The sequence below is a fragment of the Poecilia reticulata genome, chromosome 23 (genome assembly GCF_904066995.2).
Source record: "Poecilia reticulata chromosome 23, P_reticulata-male-v2, whole genome shotgun sequence".
NCBI classification, from domain to species: domain Eukaryota; kingdom Metazoa; phylum Chordata; class Actinopteri; order Cyprinodontiformes; family Poeciliidae; genus Poecilia; species Poecilia reticulata.
The window spans coordinates 2821343-2847182 of record NC_088852.1 but is presented as its reverse complement, the minus strand read 5'-3'; the positions used below and the strand labels follow the sequence as shown (position 1 = coordinate 2847182).

General features: G+C 38.1%; 1 protein-coding gene across 4 annotated transcripts; it reads left to right on the top strand.

The window, feature by feature from the left end:
* On the top strand, nt 1-25360 carry myrfl (myelin regulatory factor like). 4 transcript variants are annotated; one of them, XM_081604085.1, is made up of 26 exons: nt 1-227; nt 614-676; nt 2894-3135; nt 5047-5201; nt 7187-7280; nt 7676-7737; nt 9145-9565; nt 10238-10447; nt 11616-11811; nt 11902-11978; nt 12382-12492; nt 12566-12656; nt 13287-13487; nt 13564-13672; nt 13760-13869; nt 15062-15207; nt 19109-19267; nt 19351-19422; nt 19572-19618; nt 20594-20770; nt 20859-20903; nt 21060-21144; nt 21245-21319; nt 22500-22611; nt 23823-23894; nt 24075-25360. In XM_081604085.1, the coding sequence occupies exons 4-26, from the start codon at nt 5117-5119 to the stop codon at nt 24165-24167; spliced, it is 2850 nt and encodes a 949-aa protein (XP_081460211.1). In that variant the 5' UTR covers nt 1-227; nt 614-676; nt 2894-3135; nt 5047-5116; the 3' UTR covers nt 24168-25360. The 4 variants fall into 4 exon arrangements, with proteins under 4 accessions (XP_081460211.1, XP_017158172.1, XP_008399058.1 ...); XM_017302683.2 differs by having other exon boundaries at nt 9106-9565; nt 19112-19267; XM_008400836.3 differs by having other exon boundaries at nt 9106-9565.
* The last annotated feature ends 480 nt before the right edge of the window (nt 25361-25840 follow it).

The following is a 25840-nucleotide window of genomic DNA, read 5'->3' as shown; positions in this document are numbered from 1 at the left end:
CGGAGCCTCCCTGAACGCCTCATACGTCCGTAGTGTGACGTATTAACGTCAGAGTTCAGAGCTAATGGCAAAAATATGTTGTCTGGGTGTTGCAGACTTCTATGTGAGACGAATTATGAACAAATTGGTATAATGTCCGAAATAAAAAGTCAAAATATCTTTATTGAGGGAAAAAATAACCTCTCCAATAAAACTCTGTGCTTATTGTGTCGAAGAAAACCGTTACGGTGAGTTAGCATTTTAGCTAGGTTATGCTACAGGGTTTTATTGACGCATTAATATTATTTTCTTTAATATGTTGAATAATCATATTTGTGATTATTTTCTTTTATATGTTGTGTTCACAGAAAATACGTGCTTTGACTAAGTAATTTGGTTAGCTGCTTAGCTATTAGGTTAGCTAAAGTGCTAAGCTAATGCAGCTAACTCTACCTTGACTAGATTAGCCAAAAACTGTAATCGCGTAATATCATTACTTCAATATATTGTAAAAAAGAAGTTATATTGCGTTTTCTAAACTCTCCCCTTTGTTCGGAGATTTTATAGATCGTTTTTAATGATATTAAACTGAGGTTTTGTGTTAAAACGCATAAAAATGTATTCGTTTTCCCAGATGTTCGGCTATGTGTGGACAAGGCCTGAAGCAGAGCTGCAACGTCAGCCTTGTGATCATCAGGTAGGAAAATATTGATAATATTGGTGAATACTGGTTATTAGCCATAACAGCAACATCAATACTACATATTGCTACCATTGCAAACGTTCATATCGTCTGATCCTTAAAATAAATTCTTAAAATATACAATTCTTTGTACTAAATTGATGTAATTTGAGTTTCACTATTAGAAGAGATGAAATAAATACATTTTTAATGATGCTGCTGTCCAAACCCAACTGGATGCCCTTAGTGGCAAACAAAACAGGGAAGCTACAATCAGCCCTTTAAACAGATGGTTACCATGGAGACCGAATGCAGGCTGGTGGATGGACATTACTGCTGACCAAACAGTTACTCTAACATCTCTGCTTACTTGTCTGCATGCCTGGGAGTTGCTGGTTCAGTAAATCACTCCCAACACATTGATAATCGCAGTCTTGACGTTTCCTCCTCTTTGAAGGTGCGTCAAAGTTCCCCCCATTTTAGTCATTTCTCCTTATCTGACATTTATAGAACGACTGATGACTGAATCTTTATGATCAGCCCGGGTGAAGTATAACATTGGCTCAGTCATCCTCTACCTTTTTGAGTTTTTAGACACATTTCAGGATGTACTGGTGTGGAACAGTGACTGACTTAACATAAACCTTTATTTAGCTAGAAATGAGTCAGTCAGACTCACTGACTGATGTGGATGAATCACTAAATAAAACCTAAAAGTGGATTTTGAGAAGTTTAATGTATCAAATATTAATTTCATTTTTATTACTCTTGGATTATTTACGTCTTCTTTGGTTCTCTCTCCTCCTGTCCACCACCAGCCAGCTCAGGGTTTTTATTTTTATGTCTATTTGAAAGTTTGGGTGGATTTTTAGTGTTAAGCTGCTAATTTTATGTCCCAGTTGTTCAAACTCAACTGATGTGAGTCATTCTGGGTTATTTCTAAAACAATCGCACAATTATTCACAACAAATCACAGAGTCTGAGTCACGTAGCTGCTGATGAGGTGCACTCATTGCAACGCAAATGAACCAAAATGGATCTTTGACTTTGATTTATCTGTAGGATAAACTGCTCTTTGGGTTTATTTCATACACATAATTATTTATTTAACTGTTCTAATTGATTTAATGTAATTGTTATTTTATGTTTTTAACTCGTTTTGTCCAGGTGGGTCACCTGTTTTGGGTTAAAAGATCCAAAAATGAAAGATGATGCTACATCGCCCTCTACTGGGCAAACATGGAATTACAGTAGAACTCAGTTTAAATGACACCCAAACGTTTTTTTTTTCATTAAGCCAAAAAAAGATTGTTTTTTATCTCCTTTCACTGAAACCCATTAAATCAGTCCATCTATAGTTATAAAACACCGTATTTAAATTAATGTACTTTTTTTTCTTTCCCATTTTGTTAATTTATTTTTTATTTTTTACACTGAAACTTGTTTTTTTGTGAGTCATGTGGCACAATTTGGAGGTGTGTGTTCCACTGACCCCAACGCCACTGAGTTCATAGTCTGACATTTTATGATTTCCTGAATTTACTGGACTTCAGGACTTTTCTGTAGGAATGAAATTAATTCAGTTAAGTAAACATTTTTGAGAAAATATACTTTGACATTTTTAGTATGCCGTACTTTTTACTTTTGCTTGACGTATCGCTACTCTTAGTTGAGTAATATTTCTGGGGTTTTTCTCACAGAATAAAAAACATGTTTTAATTATAAATTTTCCAGACACAGACACAGTTTTCACTTAAGTTTCATTAGTTTTGAGAGAAGTTTTATTTTGAAAGACCTTTCTTTTGTCTGATTTTGTTATTTTTTGTTACCTATGTGAGTTATTGTCATTTTGGTAAAATGACAATAACTCATGTATGGTAACATATTTATATTTTTGGTAAAAATCTGAATATGTTGACAATTTGATCAGTTACTAAATACTTTTTACCAAATACGTTTTAGTCTCAACTCACCTTTGATGAATGTGGAATTAAGTTTTGCTAAATTCTTTGTTACATAATCCTCCCACTTCAAAAATATCAATAATTAATTTGAGAAAACAATGTTTTTTGCAGGTTTTGCCTGTTTCTTTTCAGCCAAAAAAGCACAATAAGTGATGCACTTTTACTGAAGTACAGCATAATGGAGGTGAATTAGTGTTACAGGAAGGTGACTGGCTGTTTTATGGCTGCGTCAGATGAGTGAACACCTTTTATCTTTTCTTGTTTAAAGCTCAAAGTCCACCTGACAGACACAGGCGATCCACAGACAGTCACCACAAACAGATTTTTTTAAAAGAAGTGATTCTACCGACTGGAGCCTCACAAGAAGAGGTTTGACTTTGGGTATATTGGTAGAAACTTTGGTTCTGGAGCTGAATTCGCCCTCACACATGGATGGTACCTGAAGACGAGCGGGTCGGATACATTTCGCCGCTGTCCGACTGGCTGGCAGCCATTTTGGAGACGAACCAGGTGTGTTTGAGCAAACATGTTGAGATGGTTTCTGTTTAAACAAGATGGTTTTATCTGCCTTATGGAGAACCATTACAGCTGAAACAAAGATCACAGCGATTCTTTTAGTTTTAACACATAATTACGTCATTAACTGTAAATATCATGAATATTCATAGATGCTTAAATGTCTAAATCTGCTCTTCATTATGAAGTTTGAGGACAATGCAAGGAAAACTAAATAGTTACATTAAAATAAGATTTTAGCAGTTGGTCAATGGTATTTTAACTCCATCTGTACTTCAACCAACATCTAATTTTGATGTAATGTGACTTTTATGAACCACATTAATGTTTTCCATGGTCCGATCAAGCGGTTTGCTGCCAATGGGAAAGTTTTAACAAACTGTAAAGGAAGTTGTTGATTCAAAAGTTGAAAATTTATTAAAAGTCGTGATACTCAGGTTGACGAACTGGTGGTTTGAACTCTGCACTGGAAGTTTACAGTGGGGTGTGTTCAGTAGGTTATGAGGTTACGTTTAATTTTCTGTGGTGTTTGAACAGAAAAATATGATGAAAATAAAAACATGCTAATAAAGTATGTAATTTTTAGAGCTTAGTTAAAGGTTATGACACTAAGATGCAACCAAAACATTTAGGAGCTTGAGTCCAAGTCAAAACGAGAACTGGTGTATGTTTAGAGACTTAAATGTTATGTTAAAATAGCTTTATTAAGGAAACAAAGGTACTTATGACAATATTGTAAGTAGTAAAAATGTCTTTAGAGTTTTAAAGTATTTTTAAATTAATAAAAAAATACTTGGAAGTTGTGATTACTGTGACCTACAGTAAGAACTAACAGGATTCAGCAAAGCAAATGTGATGCTAATGATTGCTAGCGTTGATATTTACCGATAAGCTAGCCTGTTTTTTTATTTTTTATTTGTCTTTATGGGAAATAATCTGAGAAAAATAATCTAGAGACCTAAGGAATACAGCAGATATCTAACAAATGACTTAATAACAATCTCATGTAAAAAGGGAACTGCTAACAAACAAGCTAACTTTGCTAGCATCACAACCATTTAGCATGTCTGCATCATCTAGCGTTTTTCTTGACATTTTTATTTCATGCAAACTTGATTTGTTAAGCTGCTTCTTATCCATTGTGTTATAAAAAGTGTAAAATTTAAAGACTATTAATTTTAATTGATTTTAATAATGTCTATTCAGCAACCACAGGTTCCATCACTTGGTTTGGGTTTGTTTTCAAGAGTTGATGCTTCGAGTCCATTCATTCGGTCTTGGTGCAGTACCGTTTCTTCGCCAGCTTTCTTAGGACGATTAAAGACAAAACTAGACACATCAACATTCTTGCTCCTCTACAGCATTTCTGGAGTTCAGTAGTTTGTTCATTTCTATGTGTCAGTCAAAAAAAATCCCAAATCCTATCAATCAGAAAGTCTTTAGCTCTCTGGACATTGGATTTAGATGGAAAGTAACACTGTTGACAAGTCTTTTGGAGAGATGAATGTATGTTTGTTATTCTTGTTAGCCAAAGGTATTGGCTTTGCCTAGTACCTTTGGCTAACGCTTTTACACTTTGGCCCATACTCTTACGGTCCACAGCAACAGAGGTTGCAGACCCTAAACTAGACAAACCATTATTCATCTACAACATACATGGATAATCTATGTTGCAGGAAGTATATGAGTGAAAGGATTGTCATTGGGTGATTGTTATAAACCAAGATAAGGATGGAACGAATACCATTTATGAGCTAAACTTTCTTTACATTTAACAAAAGGCTTTAGCCTTGAACTTTGGATCATTACCTAATGGTGTTGGATCACCGTCAGTGGGACTCCTAATGGAAAAAGCAAGTCTTCTAGCCCAATATTTACCTGCTTAATGCATTGTAATATTCTCAGTCTCGTGGTCAGCAGTAGCTGCAGGAGGAGATCCTCCTGACTCCTCCACGTTCCAGCACAGCAGCGCCCCATGCATGGCAGCATGGAGCCTGGAGCCAGTGGGCCACCGCTCCAGGTTCTTGGAGAGAACGAAGCACTGCAACAATTCTTCAGCGGTGAGACGTTCCACAAATCTTCACAGCCAACCTGAAAATATCAGTCAACTGCAAAACAAGGTTTTAAGGAACTTAAAGGATGTCCCATGAGAATCCAAGATTGGTTCAAGAGACGTTCCATAGTTTCAAGCATTCTCCAGACAGATGTGGTTTTGTTTTTCATGGACAAGCAGGTCCTCTTGAAGTTTGGTTGAAAAAGTTCAAGAGATCCCAATTGCTTTGAACCTACTTATGTTGGCAACAAGGAAAGTCCAGGACTATTTGAAGAATGTTCTGGTATTTCGATAAGTTGGTGTTTCTTTGAGGAGGTGTCCAGGAAGAGTTACAGCTAGTCCTCAATTTGCACTGAAGGTTTATTGAAGGCAGATCTCAAGTAATTAAAGCGTTTCTTCATCTTCTTCAGTTAAAGTAAGGTTCAAGGACACTGATGTCAAACTCTAGTTGAGGACCAGTGCCTTTGTATCAACACTCCTGAATCCCATAGTTAGATCAGTTGCTTTGGACTTGAGACACTTTCAAAGGTTGCGGGACACTTGTTTGGCTGGAGTTCGGCATCCTTGTTCCAGGAGACAGAGAGAATCTCCAGTGTATCAAGAGGTTCTGATATCTATGACGAAAAGTGTTTGACGTGCTTGAAGAATTTAGATTGTCCAGAAAGTTTTCAGGCTCTCTAAACTTTCTAAACTTTGTAAGTTGAGGTGAACCATTTTTAGGTTATACTAATTGTGTTTTATAGTTGTGGCATTTTTGGGGGGTTTCTACCTTTGAGGTACCCAGAACTATCTTTGGAGAACTTCAGTCTATCATGATTTAGTTGCTCTTGTGAAGTTTTTGAGGTGTAACTAAACAAACTGCACTGAATATGGTTCATATTGCCAGCAGAACTTAGTCTACAACACACCATTCAGTACCAAAGAGAGAGGTGGTTTAGAAGAGGTTTGAGAGATAAGCAGGTGACTCTTAATGCTTGGTTGGTGATCAGGTCTTCCTACAGTCTTAAAATTATGCTAACAAGGTTCATGACGTCTTAGTCTTTAGGGTTAGGTAAAGGCGATGTGATCTCAAAGAGTGTGTGGGACTGGTTTTAAGTTTTTAGATTAGTTTGGAGAGACTTTGACTCAAACAGGTTTCCTGCATGTTAGGAAAACTCTTGTTTTTTGAAGAAGTCCAGTTGTTTCCTAAGAATTTTCCAAAGACATTCCAGGGTCTGCCTAACAGGGTAGCGATAAACAGTCTTGGTTCTTTATGGAAATGAACCAAAATTGTAATTGAGGTGTTTTATACCAGGAGTTTCCAAGTCTACTCCTCGAGAGCCACCATCCTGCATCCCTCCTCATAAGTATAGACCTAATAACAAGACATTCATTTGACTCAGGTGTGTTGGAGAAGGGATTCCTCTGAACATTGCAGGATAGTCCTGGTGTTTGTTTTCACCGTGTTTTTGGTCTTTGGGCTTTTGTGACAAAAGTTCGAAGTTAACTTTTGTAATGTTGCAAAAGAGAAAATGCGAATTAGACGCGTTTCTATCCACTGATCTGGAGCGAATAAACCACGATTGGTATTTTAAAACTTTTCAGAGTTTCGTGCCTCTGGTATGGCACGGAGCCTCCAGTGGATGAGACAGTTTCCTACTTTGTGTTTCCATCTTTTTGGGATCAAAAAATGGTAAAGTTTTCCCAAATTTGACCATTTCTATCATCCTTTTCTAATGCAATAAAACACTGATGAACCAGGGTTGGTGATAGGGATCCAGTGAAGGATTGTCAGCGTGTTGAAGGAGTATGGAAATATATATATAACATCATTTATTATTCCTGGCCCAAATGTTGGTATCGGTGAATCCCTAATTAATAATTTTATTGAGAAGAATGAGGAAAAAAATCTAACTATATGACTGTAATTACCAACTGTGATCACAGAGTTTTGTGTATTAGTTTCCTTTCACTCTGTGAGTCCTGATCCCACCATATTGCTCACCTTTTCAGGTCAGGACGTCCGCAGTGTGTTGGACAGCTCCGTTGCTGTCGACACCAGCATCCTGGAGCAATACCTCAGCAACGACATGGACCCCAGCAGCTTGTAAGTCTCAGAGGATGAAGATCATTTAATCATTTAACGAAATGCTCATCCAGGCACCAATAAAACACTTAAAGGATTAACTGTAAATAAGACCAGAGGTTGGAAAGTAGTTTAGTTATTGTGTTCATTGAGTTATTTGTTGACCAAGAATACCCAGAAATCCTTGCAGCCATGTTCTTGGTTAGTTTCTACTTGGTGAGAGTCGGCCTGTTGTAGCTACGGTACAATGAGAATCAGTGTTAATGTGGGAAACTTTCTGAGCACACTCTGTTATGTAACATCCATAATTTAGCTCTGACCCAGTTGGTTGTCAGATAAGTGAAGATTGCTGACGGAGACGGCTCCGTGTAGGACGGCCCGACGATCACTGATACCCGGCTGTTTTTATTTTCCAGCATGCTTCCCGAGTCTCCTCCTGACTCGAGTTCGGAGGCCTGTTCTCCTCCACAGATACCAGGTAGTTTTCAACACACTGCAAAAACGCAACAAGCTATTTTTGGTCTAATTTCTAGTGCAGATGTCTTAATAGGCCTGAAATAAGACAAAACTAACTTTTCTGCAAGATATAAGAGCTTGTTCTCAGCAAATTCCATCCATCCATCCATCTTCTTGCACCCTTGTCCCTTAATGGGGTCGGGAGGGTTGCTGGTGCCCATCTCCAGCTAACGTTTCGGGCGAGAGGCGGGGTCACCCTGGACAGGTCGCCAGTCTGTCGCAGGGCAACACAGAGACACACAGGACACACAACCATGCACACACACACTCACACCTAGGGGCAATTTGGAGAGACCAATTAACCTGACAGTCATGTTTTTGGACTGTGGGAGGAAACCGGAGTACCTGGAGAAAAGCCACCATGCACAGGGAGAACATGGAGACTCCATGCAGAAAGACCGGGGCCGGGAATCGAACCCAGAACCTTCTTGCTGCAAGGCAACAGCTCTACCAACTGCGCCACTGTGCAGCACGTCTAAGCAAATTATTTCCTAATATTAAAAAAAAATCTCTTTTTTAATATTAATATTAAAGAACAAGCTCTTATATCTTGCAGAAAAGTTAGTTTTGTCTTATTTCAAATGTACTAAGATATTTGTACAAGAAATTAGACCAAAGAACCTTGTGTTCTTGCACTGATCCAGTTCGCCTTTTGAATTATAAAAGCTTAATTTCCTTCTCTTGTTTTTACCCATGTAACTAAAACTTATTTCCACGTGTAATGCGGTAAGTTTAACGTTACAGTAGTTTTTATTTTAATAATAACACATTTCTATGTCACAGAAATTAATGCGATTAATTGTTTGAAACAATTAATTGAATTAATCATCAACTAATTTAGTAATCAAATAATCAATTGCAGTATAAAAACTCAAAATTTGCTGAAAGAACACATTCAGAGCAGAAATTAGGCCAAAAATGTATAAAAAATATACATTTTGCATTTGAATTAAAAAATCTTTAAGTCTGTTCTACTCAGAACTGAAATAAAAAAGGTCTCCCATTAAGCCTTTTTCTGTCTAATTATTAATCACTGAATGGAAACAATAATCAACACATTAATACTGCAATGATCTTAAAGTTCATTAAATAAATTTAAGTGGTTTGTAATGAAGGCCTTGATTATTTAAATCACTTAAAAGGTCCATCCTAACATGGTTAAATGGAAAACATACAGAATGTGCCAAGTTTTTATCTGATTAATTGATTAATCATTAGAATAATTGGTAGAATAGCATAAAAATACACAGATATACATTAATCTACATGTTATAGAAGCTTCTGTTGTTTTTATATTTTTAAAGCATGTTGTGTTTTCTCCTGTTGCCAGATCTCGGATATGAACGGTCCTGTTGGCCCATCCGTCCAGAGGCCTTTCAACCAGCAACGTACTGTCACTTTAAGAATCGAGGATCCACTCCCCTCGACTCCGACCGACTCACTCGAGCCACTTCCTGTCGGTTAAAAGATGGCGGCGGCGGCACGGCCCACTCTGACTTTCTGACCCACAACCAGCTCTGTGGTTTGGGCCTCACAGACTCTTCTGTAAAGTCTAGGACTCCACCTGATCCGCATGTTCTACCCGTTCATCAGGACACCAACCACCCACCTGAACACTACTTGAATTCAGGAAGCATTTTGCAAGGTTACACTCCACCCACTCCTCCTTCCCCACCCTTACCTCCAACCAGTACCTACATGTCCACCATGACTGACCCAGGTCTGGTCCAAAACCTCCCTGTGTCATCTTCGCACTGTCTGCTGGGTTCAGTCTCCACATCGCATCCCTGGTGAGCAAACCTTTGGTTTTTGGAAATGACTGTGTGTGGATTTGTGGGGGAATACCCGAGATCCCCTTTAAAGCCGTTTGATTGGCTGATGCTGTATGCGCTGCAGAATGGCTGCTGGAAAAGGCAAGAGTTTTGCTTGAGTGTCGATCCCAAAAGTTCTGCTTCATTCTAACAGAACCTTCAAAGTCTGCCTCATTTTAACGGAGATCTGTTATGCAAAATTCACATCTGTGCTTCAATTTGGGTCTCGGCTGCTTCTAAAAACAGCTAAAGCACTTAAAAAAGAACACAGTTAATGTTTTTGTTGTCTGGAAAATGAGCCATTTCAAAAACCTCTCAAATATTAACTCACATTCTAAGGCTCTGTGCCGTTACCTAGCAACCCCAGAAGAATTCCGCCCGTTACCTAGCAACCCAGGCAGAGCTCCAGCCTGGTCAGCTGGTTTTACCACTGTATCCGCTGTACAATGGCTGCTGGAAAAGGCAAGAGTTTTGTAGTTGATTTACCAACCAGAAACAACTTGGCGGGTTCTTGTTGGTTGTGCAGGAGGCTCTACTTCTGCTTTTCAAAAACGTACCGTTGTATAATTGTGCATCTGCTTGCAGCCATTTTCACGTGCGAGTGTAAATGTTGGGCTAAGCAGCAGCTTATTTTGATTTGTTTTTCATCAGTTCCCAGGACAGTAAAAAGAGAAGGAGATCTGAGTCTGAGGAATCATTTGCAGCAGTTGATGCTGCCGGTTGTGAAAGGGATGGGACTCATAACGCTGGCACTGGAAATACTTTAATTGGACCGGGTCCGGGTTCCTCCCGGTTGCTCAGATGGGAACATTACAGGCGGGAGCACTGGAGCACTTTATGCAACACCAGCTACCAAACACTGTAAGTACAAATCCCTCTGAACCAGAGGGTTTAATTTGGATCGGTTGAGGACATGAGGGCCATGAAGTTACTCAGTCAAAAATTACAGCTAATTATTTAGCTACAAACTAAATATTTAGTTAGCAAGTTAAATATTTAGCTACAAACTAAATATTTTAGGTAACAAGCCAAAGGCTTGAAGCAAAATTAGGTTTGTTATTTAAATATTTATATAGCTTACAGTTAACTGCATAATTAGGTTGAAAATGAACTATTCAGCTCGCTCAGAGATAACTAAATGTTTAGTTTCTGATGTATATAGCTTGCTAACTAAATATTTAGTTGGTAAGCTAAATATTTAGTTGGTAAGCTAAATATTAAGCTAACTTAGAGCTAAATATTTAGTTTGGAGCTAGTTAGTGTGCTCACTAACTTTTTATGGAGCTAAATACTTAGTTTGCAAACTAAATATCTAGGTTGGAGTTAAATATTTAGTTTAGCAACTAAATATTTAGCTTTAAGCTATAAATATTTAGTTTGGAGCTACATAGTTAGCTTGCTAACTACAGAAGTTGGAGCTAAATATTTAGTTAGCTAAAACTTTGTTATATTTGGTCTATTTGGCTCTAAACTAAATATTTAGTTTAGAGCCATGGGATGATAATTATAACAAATGACTTGCAGCAGGCTGGATTGAGCAGGCTGGATTGAATTCAATCCAGCCTGACTTGCAGCAGGCTGGATTGAATGTTTTAATAAATGTACTAAACGTATCCAACATAATTTTATATTCAATTCTTCAGAATCAAATAATTAGGCAAATTTTCCATAAACATGAGTCCAAATAAACTAAATATTTAGTTTAGAGTCAAATAGCTCGCTCACTTAGTATTTATGGAGCTAAATTAAGCTACTATTTAGTTGGAGATAAATGTTTACATATAGCTCCAACTATATAGCATATAGCTAACTGCACTACATATTTAGTTAGCATGCTATTCATAAATTAATGAATAACATTATGACTTATGAAAAATGAACACCTGTTTTTTCTCTCATTATAGATTATATAATAAAAGTTATTGCTGTTAATTTTTGGTTGAGTAACTTAACTTTACAAATGGAAACCCATAATGTTGTGGAAGTTGCACCAAATCGACAGAAAATTTGTTGTTTTGTTTCGTTGTAGGGCGCCTCCTGAGTACCATATTGATACGGATAAAGGCTTTAACTATTCTCCAGCTGATGAGGCCTTTGTGTGCCAGAAGAAGAACCACTTCCAGGTCACAGTTCACATTGGTGTGGCTGCAGAGCCGCATTATGTCAGAACACCCAGCGGTCTGCAGAAAATCGACCACTTCCAGATTAAAGTGTTTGGGATTAAGGTTCACAGCATCTTCTGTTTCAAAGTAGAAATGATGATGATGTCTCCTTCCGGTACTCAGAAATACAAATCCAAACTGTATTTTTTGTAGCTTGAAACACCCGGCCATGAGGTGACGATAGAGCAGTCTCAACCTGACCGCAGCAAGAAGCCCTTCCACCCCTTCAGGTTTGGATTAAAGCTACGTTAATCTTCATAAGCCAATCAGCCGATCTGAAGAGTAAATGTTTACTTTTCTTGGCGTTATGCACAGACACATTCACAGCTACACGTTTTGTAGTCGTTAACTTGAGAAAAGGTCGTCCTTCTCACTTTCTGCTATTAAATCCGAGGTGTGAGTCAGCTAATCCTAACAGTTATGGTAAATATAGCTAGCATAGCAGCTGGATGTTTTGCTAGCTAAATGGTAGAATAGCTAAATCGTAGAATCGAGGTTCTATTCCTAGCAATAGCTCGATGGGCGTAGAGTTTCCTTTTATACACATTGCTCTCCGTCTTGACTTTTTGAGTACAATTTTAGTAGAATTAAAAGCAGAAACCCGTAATAAGACATGCATCTGTCATCATGCAGGGTGAGTTTGCCTTGTGGCAAAATAACCACAGTAACTCTTGGTCGACTGCACTTTAGCGAGACAACGGCCAACAACATGAGGAAGAAAGGCAAACCCAACCCTGACCAGAGGTATGACAGCAGGCCCACTCAGGAAACAATGAGCTCTAGTGGAAATAAATGCTAACTGTGTGAATGTGTGCAGGTACTTTCAGATGGTGGTTGGCCTTTATGCTGCCGTCAAAGACGAGACTTTTCTCCTGACTGGCCTGGTGTCAGAGAAGATCATTGTTCGGGTAAAATCACTTTCTGTAAACCAATATTTAAATAACCAGCAGGGCTGGGAGACGTGGCTTAAAATAAAACCTCTGATTTCTTTCATACCAGGTCAAATTTCCAATTTTATTTTATTTTTTTCTTGCTTTGTTTCTAAACAGTAATTGCAAATGAGAAGAATTTTCAGAAAGTGGCTTTTATTTCAATTATCCCTCCTGTGAGTCGTACATAAGTATCAAGGTCACACTGAGAATTTATGTTTAATTACGAGAATAAATTCATAGTATTAGCAGAATAAAGATGCAATTTTACCAGAAAAATGTCTAAAAATTATAAGAAAAAATTAGTTTTAATAAATAATGAAGATATTACAACTTTATTCTGGTAATAGTATAACTTTATTCTTATAATTAAAAATAAAAATGGCAGCTTTTCCTAATATTCCTTCATAGAGTTGACCTGAACTCAAAGTGTAAACAGATGGAAGCTGCGAAACAAGATGGCCGCCCTGGGCGTGCTCTCTGAGCTATGGAAGCCCAAAGAGCACAATTAAATCCTCAAAAACCAAAAATTCTGTTAATCGATGAAGTTGACTTCTCACCCAGCTTTACCTGCGACTGAATTAAACTGATGTTGTCCAACACCTTAAGGCGTCCAATCCAGGCCAGTTTGAGACGGACAGCGACACCTTGTGGCAGCGCGGGTCAGCGCCGGACGCCGCGGTCTGTTACGGTCGGGTCGGTATCAACACCGACTCTCCAGATGAAGCCCTGGTTGTGTGCGGAAATGCCAAGGTGATGGGTGCCATCATGCAGCCGTCTGACAACCGAGCCAAGCAGAACGTACAGGAGGTTGGACAAAACAAGCCGGGGTTCTTCAGTCCCCACACAGTTTCTGTGAGTCCAGTGAAGTAATTTTGTCTTTCAGGTCGACTCTGAGCAACTGCTTAAGAGAATCAATCAGATGAGGATAGTTGAATTTGACTACAGGCCAGAGTTTGCCTCCAACATGGGAATAGATCACGCCCATCAGACAGGTGCTGGTATTCACAGCCGGAACTGGTACACTGTGGCTTCGAAAGGGTTAAATATTTCACGTTTATTAAAATCATGTGACATTTCAGGAGTGATCGCTCAGGAGGTGAAGGAGCTGCTTCCATCGGCGGTCATGGAGGTCGGTGACGTCGTCTGCTCAGACGGAGAAGTGATACAAAACTTCCTCATGGTTGATAAGGTGTCTTTACATTTATCCTCTATATTCCATCCATCCATCCATTTTCTTTGCACCCTTGTCCCTTAGTGGGTCGGGAGCTGCTGCTGCCTCTCCAGCTGGCGTACCGGGCGAGAGGCGGGGTCACCTGGACAGGTCGCCAGTCTGTCACAGGGCAACAGAGAGACACACAACCATCCATACACACACTCACACCTAGGGCCAATTTAGAGAGGCCAATTAACCTGACAGTCATGTTTTTGAACTATGGGAGGAAACCGGAGTACCAGGAGAAAACCCACCATGCACAGGGAGAACATGCAAACTCCATGCAGAAAGACCAGGAATCGAACCCAGAACCTTCTTGCTGCAAGGCAACAGCTCTACCAACTGCGCCACTGTGCAGCCCCATCTGGATTCAAATGTGCAATTCTTAAAGGGGACCTATTATGTAAAATTCACATTTTTATACTTCCATTTGGATCTCAGCTGCTTCTAAAAACAGTTCAGCCATTTTTTTTTGGCAATGTGGGTTTGATTTTTGGTATCTGGAAAATGAGCCCTTTCAAAAGCCTCCTAATTGTTAAGTCACATTGCGCCGTTACCTAGCAACCCCAGCAGAGTTCCGTCTGTTACCTAGCAACCCCAGCAGAGTTCCGTCTGTTACCTAGCAACCCCAGCAGAGTTCCGTCCATTACCTAGCAACCCCAGCAGAGTTCCTCCTGTTACCTAGCAACCCAACCTGAGTTCCAGCATGTTTGGTCAGCTGTTTTTAACCTCTGTGTATGCTGTACAATGGCTGCTGGAAGATACAAGTGTTTAGTTGTTGACTTACCATCCAGAAACCACTTGCTACACTCTTGTTGGTTGTGCAGGAGGCTTCACTTCTGCTTGTCAAAGATGAACAGCTGTATAATTGTGCATCCGTCTGCAGCCATTTTCACGTGCGATCATAAATGTTGAGTAGGGGGGCGTGGCCAGCAGCAGCTCATCTGGATTTAAAGAGACAAGAGACCCTAAAACAGCTCATTCCGAACTGATCAAAATCTAATTATATAACAGAAGTTTTTGTGCCAAAAAATATAATAACCATGTTTTATATAGCCAAGAGATCTATCCTAAGAAGCATAATATGTCACCTTTAACGACTAATGATAAGTAAAATTCCCAACATGTTGGCAGATACAGCCTCAACATCCCTGTCCTCCCTTTACAGGAGCAGATCTTCATGGAGAACGTGGGAGCTGTACAGCAGTTGACGAAGCTTACAGACAACCTGGAAACTCGTATCCAAGAGCTGGAAGGTTGGAACCGCAGACTAGCAAAGCTGAAGAGCCTAACAGGCAGCCTGCGCTCCACCAGGTACTCATCGTTATTTATCTAATCTTTACATCTGTAGCTGGAGAGGAGAAAGTATCCCAAGGGTGGAGTTTAATAGCAAGATGAACGAGATAACAGGCATTTATCAACAGGTTCCAGCTGACGGCTTTGACTGGGCCAAGAAAAGATCATCCTAGATTGGCCTCCCACCTTTTAATTTTAAATGTCTGGATTTATAACTTAATGAAGGAAATCATTTAGGGAATCAAATTAAAAATTAAATACATTGTGGTTAGCGGCACTAAAAAAATTAGAGGCGCTAGTCATAAACAATAGTCTTGCTAATGCTAAAATGCTATACTAGCATAATTAGAGTTTACTGCTAAAGCGTATTGATACCCACCATGTGTAAATGACAGGATGTGGTATATCGCCCCCTACTGAGCCAAATTTGTTCATCTGTACAATTTGCGCTTCAGGAAGTGTAAAACTACAGGCTGCAGTTCTACAGCAATCAATTTATTCATTTGTTGTATATTTGCCTCTTGCTTAATAAAGTTTTTTTTCAAAAATAAGAGGAAACGGAGCTGTAACATAGACAGACTTCAAAATAAAAGCATGGATAGAACTTCAATAAAACTTCAACACAGATGTCAAACTTTATCCAGCTGAAAGTTTGCAAAACAGCCAAGTAAATTAATGTGCTGGAATTTATCCTGAAAATTTAATTTAGGAGAAGCTAAGTTTGCTAAATGTTTTAAAAGTTAGCAAAACCGCTAAAGAAAACATTAGCTAAGCTTTTAGTGCATTAGCTGAAGTGTGTCCACCACTGGAAATGTGTCAAAATGATACAGAAAAGTTTTACATTTTTAAGCAACTTTTTAAAATGTTGGGTTAGATTGTAATCTGTAATTTATGGAAAAATATAACAATTTACATTTAAAAAAATTATTCTGCGTTTATATATTCAGCTTTATTACAATTTTCACATGTTGGGTTTTGACACTTTTGGCTTTCCGTACAATAAACCATCTACCATTACAGCAGAAAACATGGAGATGCCAAAGAGCTGCTTCCTGATCCAGAGTCAGGTTGAACCTGGATATTTGATCCGTCTGAACATTTTACTGGCACAGATGAATAAAATCAAAGTCAGAAAAAGCTGTATGTGTTTTTTTGGTCCACTTCTGATCAGTTGTGGTTCCAAGTCCAGAGACAGATTACTTGTAACCGTGCAGCAGCGTGGAAAAACTGATAAAATGACTCTATTGCATAACCAAGGCTGTCGAGAAACTGAAGGACGCTGCAGTTCAAGGACAGGTTTTCTGGATTCTCCTGCTGATTTTTAACCATCTAATTTAGACAGAAACATTGATCGTTTATTCTGCTAATACTATGAATTTATTCTCGTAATTAAACATAAATTCTCATAGTGTGACCTTGATACTTATGTACGACTCACAGGAGGGATAATTGAAATAAGCCACTTTCTGAAAATTCTTATTTGCAATTTGCTTAGAGGGGCTGCACAGTAGCGCAGTTGGTAGAGCTGTTGTCTTGCAGCAAGAAGGTTCTGGGTTCGATTCCCGGCCTGGGGTCTTTCTGCATGGAGTTTGCATGTTCTCCCTGTGCATGCGTGGGTTTTCTCCGGGTACTCCGGTTTCCTCCCACAGTCCAAAAAAAAAAACATGACTGTCAGGTTAATTGGCCTCTCCAAATTGCCCCTAGGTGTGAGTGTGTGTGTGCATGGTTGTGTGTCCTGTGTGTCTCTGTGTTGCCCTGCGACAGACTGGCGACCTGTCCAGGGTGACCCCGCCTCTCGCCCGAAACGTTGGCTGGAGATGGGCACCAGCACCCCTCCCGACCCCACTGAGGGAAAAAGGGTGCAAGAAAATGGATGGATGGCATTGATCGTGATCCGCTTTGCCAGGCTTCCTTTCACTAGACGCTGCTATGCGCCGTTAGCCTGACTGAGTGCCTCAGTCAGGTATTATAAGTCAAGGACAGTCAGGAGGCAACAGCAAATTATTTTCACCTTCCCATTTATTCTGATAATGCAGAGATTTTCTTATCACATACCATAATCTATACGTCTGGAAGCAGAACCAGCAGTTGCGTATCAGTAGATAACCCCGTCTATAACTGGACCTGCAGCAGACGTCACCATTACTTATCTGAATAGTAAATACTGGAACCGACCAACTTCAGATCTACAGCACAGGAAAACCCAACACTGACTGAAAATGCTACGTAAATTTGTCAGGATCGTATTTTTTCTGATATTTGTGTCAAGTTACTTCAGGTTTGGTTTGCTGTGTGATTCCCACTTGAAAGGGATCGTTCCCACTGTGAAGTTTGAACTGGATTTCACTCAAAGAGCCTTTAATTTAGTTGACTCATCTTTATTTTTTGTATGATCTTCCACATAGCCCAATAGGAGAAAAACCTCAAAAGAAACAAACATCTATTACATTCTGAAATTAACAAGATAAATGCATTGTGAATAATCAGATTTCTACCCCTTTAAACCAATTATTTCAAAAGAATAGCAAATATTTTATAGTAAAATTCAACAGCAATAAATAAATTAGCATTTATCAACATTTTGTTAAATATTTTCACAAACATTCTGACCAATATTTCTTTTTTTTCCTTTCTACTTTAACCAATAAACACCAAGTGTATTTTTTTAACTTACTAACTTGACTTCAGTAAGATAAAACAATTTAATACAATCAATCAATCAGAGTCAACTTGCTGCTCCAATGAAATTCATCAATGAGCAGCAGCATTGTGAGGCTTACCGGCCGTCTTTCACAGTTTGTAGAAACTTTTACACAGTTCTGAATTCACACTGTTTGCTTCTCGTGCTCTCAAACAGGAGGGACAGTCACACCAAAAGTAGATTGAAGATTGAGTCCACCTGGTTCTCCTCACTAACAGGCAGAAAGGTGCAGCGGAGGGGAGCGACGGAGGGGAGTGGTTACCTAGCAGGTCACCTGGACAATTTGTATCATAAAAAAAAGCTGCTTTTGTGTTGGCACAAGCAGCCAGAATCAGAGAATATGAGATTGTTTCCAATGTTCCTGAATGCAACACCTGGGAGTTTTTAACCACCTGCCAAAGCTGTCATGATTCCTCAGGGTCAAAGGTTGAAACTGAGAGGGGAAAAATGCATTTTTTTCAGTTTCATTATAACATTAGGAAAGCCAGGTCAGATCATACGGAAGACCAGAAAGGTGTTTTTTCAAAAATAAGAGAGAATGTGAGGAGAAGAAACAGAGCTGTAACATAGACAGACTTCAAAATAAAAGCATGGATAGAACTTCAATAAAACTTCCCTTTCGATCCCTTTCAAGTGGGGATCACACAGCAAACCAAACCTGAAGTAACTTGACACAAATGTCAGAAAAAAATATGATCCTGACAAATTTACGTAGCATTTTCAGTCAGTGTTGGGTTTTTCCTATCGGATTTACAGCTAGCAGAAACATGGAAGTAACTGACATGACAAAAGTGCGTAAAGCAAAAAGGATTCATGTGAATCAGAGACAAACGACATTATGAAAATAATTTCTGAGCGATTAGCAGGAATAGATTAATTTGATGCAAATGGTTCTTAATTTATGAACATGCCGAGTCCATATTTGGTACTGGGTCACAGTCAAGTCACCACTCTGATTGTATGCTGCAATCTTTTTTTTCAGTTTCAAATCTTTTTCAAGTCAATTTTTTTTCAGTTTGCTTTTAATTACATTTTTTTTATTTGTTCAATTATTTTCAATTTTGTTTTTTGTTTCCTTCTTTTTTCTTTTTTTAACAAACATTTTGGGTCCAATTTAGCTCCATACAGAACTAACAGAATGACTTAATAATAAATAGCTTACTACGGTTTTTAGCATGTGCCGGTGTATCGACGGTGAAGTTCTCGTGTGTTCTCCAGCAGCAAAGCTCAGGCCAACGCGTCGGTGCCACCAACCCCAGAACCGGGCAGAACCGCAACCACTCAGAAAAACGTCTGGGGTCAGAAATTCATCCAAATTCTTCAGAATAAAATCTTCCTGGCTAGCATCTTTACCTTCGTGATCACCATGGCTGTCTGGTGAGGAAAGCTACGCTACTGCCTGCCTTTCTACATGAAGTTAAATATAAGTAAAAATGATTTTTGTGTGTTTTTGTTTGCAGTATAATCTCCGTTTCTGTTCTCTACCTGGTAACTGTGAAGGCGGTAGACATTGAGAACCTTCCCAACAACAGGTCAATATTAAACAAAAACATTTAGATGATAAATAACTGTTGATAATATTCATCCTCCTGCTCCATTACGGAAGTTTAAACATAATAGATACCTTTATGTTGTTGTGTGGTTGCCATGTTGTGATTTTATTTCATTTTGTCCCCTTTAGCAGCAGTACTGTATTGCCTATGTGGACAGAAGAATCACCTACAGCAGGTGCTGTTCTCGCTGCAACGCCACACTTAAATCAGTCTGGAAATATTCAAAAGTATTTATTGATCTCAAACGTTTAGATGTGGCAGAAAATCAAAACTTGTTTATTTTTTTAAGCGACGTTCATGAATGTTGTTGCTTAGATTTTCTTATTGTTGTTCACACTTATCATTGAAATATCATATTGCTAGTAGTCCTTCATTCCCCATATTTATGTCTGTAACAAGGTTATTGTAGTTAAATAAAACTAACAAAACTGAAATTGAAAAAAAATTGACACAGAAAAACCGTTGAAGAATAAAACAAAGCCGCTTTTCTCTTGCTCTCTGTGTCGGCTGCGCTACACGTTCGCGACGCCACTTTATGTTTCAGGATTTAACACCAAAAACACTCAAACATTTCCCACACAGAGAACAGAACATTCAGTCCATTACAGTTTTATGTTTTCAGGTCTGATGGTTATTTTAAAATTATTACCGATTGATTGCTGTGGCAGATTAGCTACCGCTGCTAGCAGCTAACCTAGCATTGTGTTAGCTGATTACCGAATTTGATCTGTCAGAGTGGGTGTTTAGCTAGCCTTGTTTATTTTTTTAACTGAACCGAAACACATTGAATCCCACAGCACATCTACATGTTAAGATTGTCATAGTCAAGCTAGCATAACTGAACTACTTCCTTCTCCCTTTCTTCATGAAAACTTTCTCCTGACCTGGTTATCTATCTGTCCCATTGTTGGTAATTAATAGCAAACACTGCGTCCCTTTTTCTTTCATTTACCAGACGTACATTTAAGATTTAGCGTGTTACGTTGACAACTTGACAGCTGAAACCAAAGCTAGTCATCGTCAGCCAACAGCTTTTTTTGCCCTCCAGCAGAGAGATGGGGGCGGGATCTAGCACACATAAAGTCTCAAACTATTATAAAATAAAGCAAGAAAACAAAGTTAATATGCTAACAGTGAGTTGCACCTCCAGTCTCAGCACCAACAACTGCAGTCCCAAAAACAACGCCTCCTGGTTCCTGGCCTCCTGATGTGAGCTTCTGTGATCTGCTGTTCTGCAACGAGGTGTTCTGCTGCCCTTCGTCTCCAGTGGGCAGCACGTTCTCCATCAGGCCGACCTCTGATCCAGCCAGAAACTCAACAAGAACAGGTAACAGCAGCCCAGGAGACCCAGATAAGGTATCCAGATGAGCAGCATACAGAAAGAGCAGAATCAGGCTGGTGTTTTTGTCCAACAGGAGCAGGAAAAGAAACAATTAATCACCTGAAAGCTACTGGAGACTGTGAGTGTTACATGTCACTGATGTAAAGCACAAATACATTTAAACATGTTTTCAAAATGAAAGAAGCTCGTGAAAGTATTCATACCCCATGAACTCTATTGTTAAACTTCAATGTTTGTGTTTTATGTGATTGATCGGCTTTTTCCTCTCCATCAGGGCGAAACACAACCATTCATACATTCATGATTAAAGAGAACAACCAGGTGATTGACGGCAAATACTGCATGAGGGATGAATGTGGGTAGGTCCATCAATAGAACATTAAACGGCAAAACAATTAACCTTAGTTTGCTCCTTTGGACTAGCTGTAGTAACATTTCTGTCTGTTTTGTTTTATTTAGGCCTGAGAGATACATTTTCAGAGTTCCTATCAGCCAGTTTGTCCCTGTCAACATGAGAGTCACGCTGCTTATGAGGTAAGGACTGATGGAATCAAAACACAGAAAGTAAAACACATTTTTACGTCTTGCTTAAATATTTTGCAGAAACTCCTCGTCTCTCATGTAAGAGCTCAACTTTTTCCTTGATGGATTTAGGAATCTTGCCAAAGTAGTCTCACCCTTGAAACTGTTTCACACTTCAGCTGCCATTAACTTGTCAGCATCAACAGATGCGGCCAAGTTCTGGCAGCATCTGCCAATTAGCTTAAGCTAATTTCTTAAGCAATTAGCTTAAGCAATTAAGCTAATTGCCTAATTATTAAGCAGTTAACTTAATTATTAAGCTAATTATTGAGATAATTAGCTTAATAATTAACAATTATTAAGCTAATAATTGCTTCTTAGCTTAAGGTAAAATTAGCTGCTACTAATTTGCTACCAAAGGATGAAAAAATACCCATAAGAAATCATTTTAAACCTCATATCGGATCAGATCTGTGGCCTTTAAAGTGGCTGTTCCTATGTAGTTGAAGTTTATTAAACATTTTTGCCCAAAAATTGTCAAACTCCTTGAATTTATTGTTAGCTAGTTAGCATCATACTCATGCTGTTAGCTAGCAGAAGTCTTTTTGCTCCCTAGCTGACGGCATGCTGGCTTTCTTTATCTGAACAATATTTCAAAGTAAAATTTACTGTATAATGTTCCCCTCATATTTAGGCCCTATACTGTATGTAAAATCGTACTATTTTTTGTTTTTATTGCATTTCTGTCTAAATCAGTTTTAATATTACACAAAAATTGGGAAAATATGCTAATAACGATAGAATTTTTTTTTAGAAATTGACTTTACCTTCTCTGGAAGATTTTTGTCTGAACAATATTTCAAAGTAAAATTTACTGTATAATGTTCCCCTCATATTTAGGCCTTATACTGTATGTAACATCTTACTATTTTATTTCTTAACATAATTTTACAAAGCAGTTAGCGCCATATTTTTGTGGTTTACTAGCAGTAGCTTATTTTTGCTCCCTGGCAAATGGTAAACTAAGCTGCTTTGAATAATATTTTAACGGTGAAACCTCACAGGAACAATAAATTATCCAAGCTTGACATCATCAGTTAGCGTATTGCTAACTGATTTCTGGTTAACAGTAAACTAAGTTACTTTCTCTGAAGATTGATTGTGTAAAATGTTCTTATTTATTATGTTTCAGTTCTTCTGAATTGTTGGTGGTTCATCTATGTGATGTAGACGAGACCACCCCTTGCTCTGCGATAACGAAGGAAAGAGATGACTCTGAATATAGATACCCATCAAATACACAGGTACATTTTTTTGTTTTTATTGCATTTCTGTCTAAATCAGTTTTAATATTACACAAAAATTGGGAAAACATGCTAATAACCATAGAAAAATTGATTTTACCCTCTCTGGAAGATTTTTATGTGTTTGGTCCAGATGAACAAATAACAGGAAATTTGACATTTCATACTTTGTCATGTTGTTGGTAGTAGTTCACTGAAATGCAAAAGGCTGAAGGCGTGAGTGGAGATGAAGATTTAATACAAAAAGTGATGAGGCTAACAAAATGCAGCAGTGTGTGAGAACCATGGACCAGGACAGATGAGCTAGATGTGAATAGTTAGAGCAGCAGAAGTTAGGAAGATGCACAAGAGAGCAGGAAATAACTCCTAACACTGAAGAAACACCACGACTAGAGAAAACATGATAAACTAGGAGACAAAGACAGAAGGAGAATTAAGGCTGATCTAATAACAAGAAGAACTAAGGAACGCAGAATCTAGAATAACTAAAAGGACTAGACATAGAAATAAACCTAACTAGAACCACTGAGGAAAGTTAGACCATGACATAAAACAGTGGTGTCAAACTCATTTTTATTTTGGGCCGAATCAAAAATCTGAATGTTCTTAAAGGGCCGGTTGCCCCAGAATCTATTGATAAAACCAATAAAACTGTTAAAATATCAATTAATAGCTGTTCCTCCAGGATTTGTGATTATTTGAGTGTTTATTTTTGCAATCAAAATGACAGATTTTGTGGTGAATATTAAGAAATATTTGTAATTGTTATTTTACAGTATTTACACTAATGTATGATGTTAAATGTGACTCTTTATCACTCGCTGTATCAGTTACGGATTTAATGTTTTTGACCAATTTTGAGAAAATTTGCAGTAAAATCAGGAAAAAAAATGTGGAAATTTGTTGATTTTGTGTGATTTTTGCAGATTTGTGAAAAACTGGAAGGACTTATTGATGTAATTTGGAGTCCAGAGGGCCACATAAAAAGCTACGGCGGGCCAGATTTTGCCCCCGGGCCTTGAGTTTGACACCTGTGACATAAAAGATAAATTAAGAGGAGCAGAAATAAACAAAACCAAACCCAGAAACTCCAGAGTCTTTACAGACGTTTCGTTATTTTAAAGTGAAAAATCCTTCATGCAGTGAAGATCCTACAGTGGACAGAGTTGAAAAATAATGCACTTATTTGATTAATGTGTCTGTTTCTGCAGGGGGAACATGAGTGGCCTCTTCATGTGGCTCGCCTCCATTACAGTTCATATCACTTCCGGTCCTCAGTAGCTGTAAGAAACAAATTATTTCCGCTTCAAATCACATAAATCACAAAAAGCTAGCCAGCTACAGCATCAGCTAACTATATTTATGACAATTTTTTATTTTATTACAAACATTAAAATCCCTTGGATATTTTATATAAACGTTTATTTAAGCCATGGAAATATTTTTAACTGTTGTTTCTCCAGGGTCAAGCAAACTGCAGTACTGACCACCACTACGCGGGGGCGCTCTTTACAGATTATTACTTCCACTTCTACAGACGCTGCACAAAGACATAAACATTAGCTTCTTCCTGAAAAATTAATTATAACAAATGATCTCATTCAGCAGATCTCTGCTTTTACTGACAAAAAAAACCTGAAAACTTTTACTACACTGTTGTATAATGTTTGTTTTTTATCAATTCCAAATGCATTTTATTGTGAAAGGAAGGCAATTCTTCAGATTACGTAACTAGTCACATTAAATCTGTTTTGGACATTTCTCGCTTCGCTGATCTTGGCTCAGAAAAATGTAAAACAAAATAAATAAACAAAACTGCTGTTTGTATTTTTTTCCTCAGTGAAGCACTTGAATGTTTTTCCTTTGTTTACGTAAAACCTGAATTTGTAGAGTAATAAATCTTGAAATGTCTGGTGAGCAGTTTACGCTTCTGTTGGCTGCTTAAAGAAACGAATGTCTTAAATCTGTTAAGTATTTAAAATATTTCAATTACTTGATGTTTCTGTTGGTGTGAGACTAAAGTAGTACACAAAATGGGCAAAAAAAAAGGAAAAATATATTTTTTAACAAAAATCTGAAATTACAATGCCAACTTTATGAATTATTAAATACAAACATGGACTCTGAAACCCAATCCCATTTCATATCCAGACCTGTAAATGTTCACTGACCCAGATTCTGTGGATTATTTTGACGTAAACCTGGGTTGGTGGTGGTGGTTCTGGTCTTACTGGGCCAGTTTCTTTGTTAGATGTTTAGTTTCTGAAATAATTTGACCTATTGCAGGGTTTTTCTGACATTTCAGATGAAATTTAGCGTGTTTTCACTCCTGGTTTGATTGGTGACAAGGTTGCAACATTTGTTATATTTTCAGCTTCTGCAGTTCACTTTCACACAAATCACACCCTCTGAAAAACCGGTTCCCCTCCTCGCCTGTGGGGGCGCTGCTCCGATAACTACTGAAGGAAGCAACACAAAAACGTCAGAAGAAGACACTAACTTTATTTCCATTACGAAAGTGCGCAAAACTTTTACAATATTCTGCTAATGTAAAAAATAAAACACAATTTTGCAGTGGTGTGGACTGGATGAAATGGGGTTGAGTCTGAATAATACAAAGATGCTGTGGTTACCTGAAAGAAAGATACAGCGACGTCGTGAGTTATTTATGAATGTAAGAGTGTTTAACTTAATCTTTTCTATGAGCCGAGTGAATCCCAACTGCTTTAATAAAATATTTTTAAATGTTCTTGGATGGTTCTTTTCATTTTTTTTTTTTTTACATTTTGCATGATGTTTTAATAGACTTTTCAATCTCCAAACTTCTCACTTTTTTAATCCACTCCACTGACAGAACTGAACTAATTTAGACTTTAGAAACCAGAAGATATTTACGACTAAGAGGAGTGAAGAATAAGATGAATGTAAAAGATGTTTTAACACTTCTTTATTTAATTCTGGACGGTAAGTCAACAGCGAAACACTTGTAAAGCCGTAAAACTAGCCAACCAAACTGTTGGAATTGTGTTTGGGGTTGCTAGGTAACAGGCCGGGGTTGCTAGGTAACGGGTAGTGCCTACAGATTTATGATGTTACATTTTGCTCATTTTTCAGAGTAATAGGTCGCCTTTAATCAGTTTAATGTTTTCATAGACGTTGGTAGTCTATAGACTACCAACGTCTAAAAAGGTTTTAGATTAAAGGTTTAAAATATTAAACCTTTAATCAG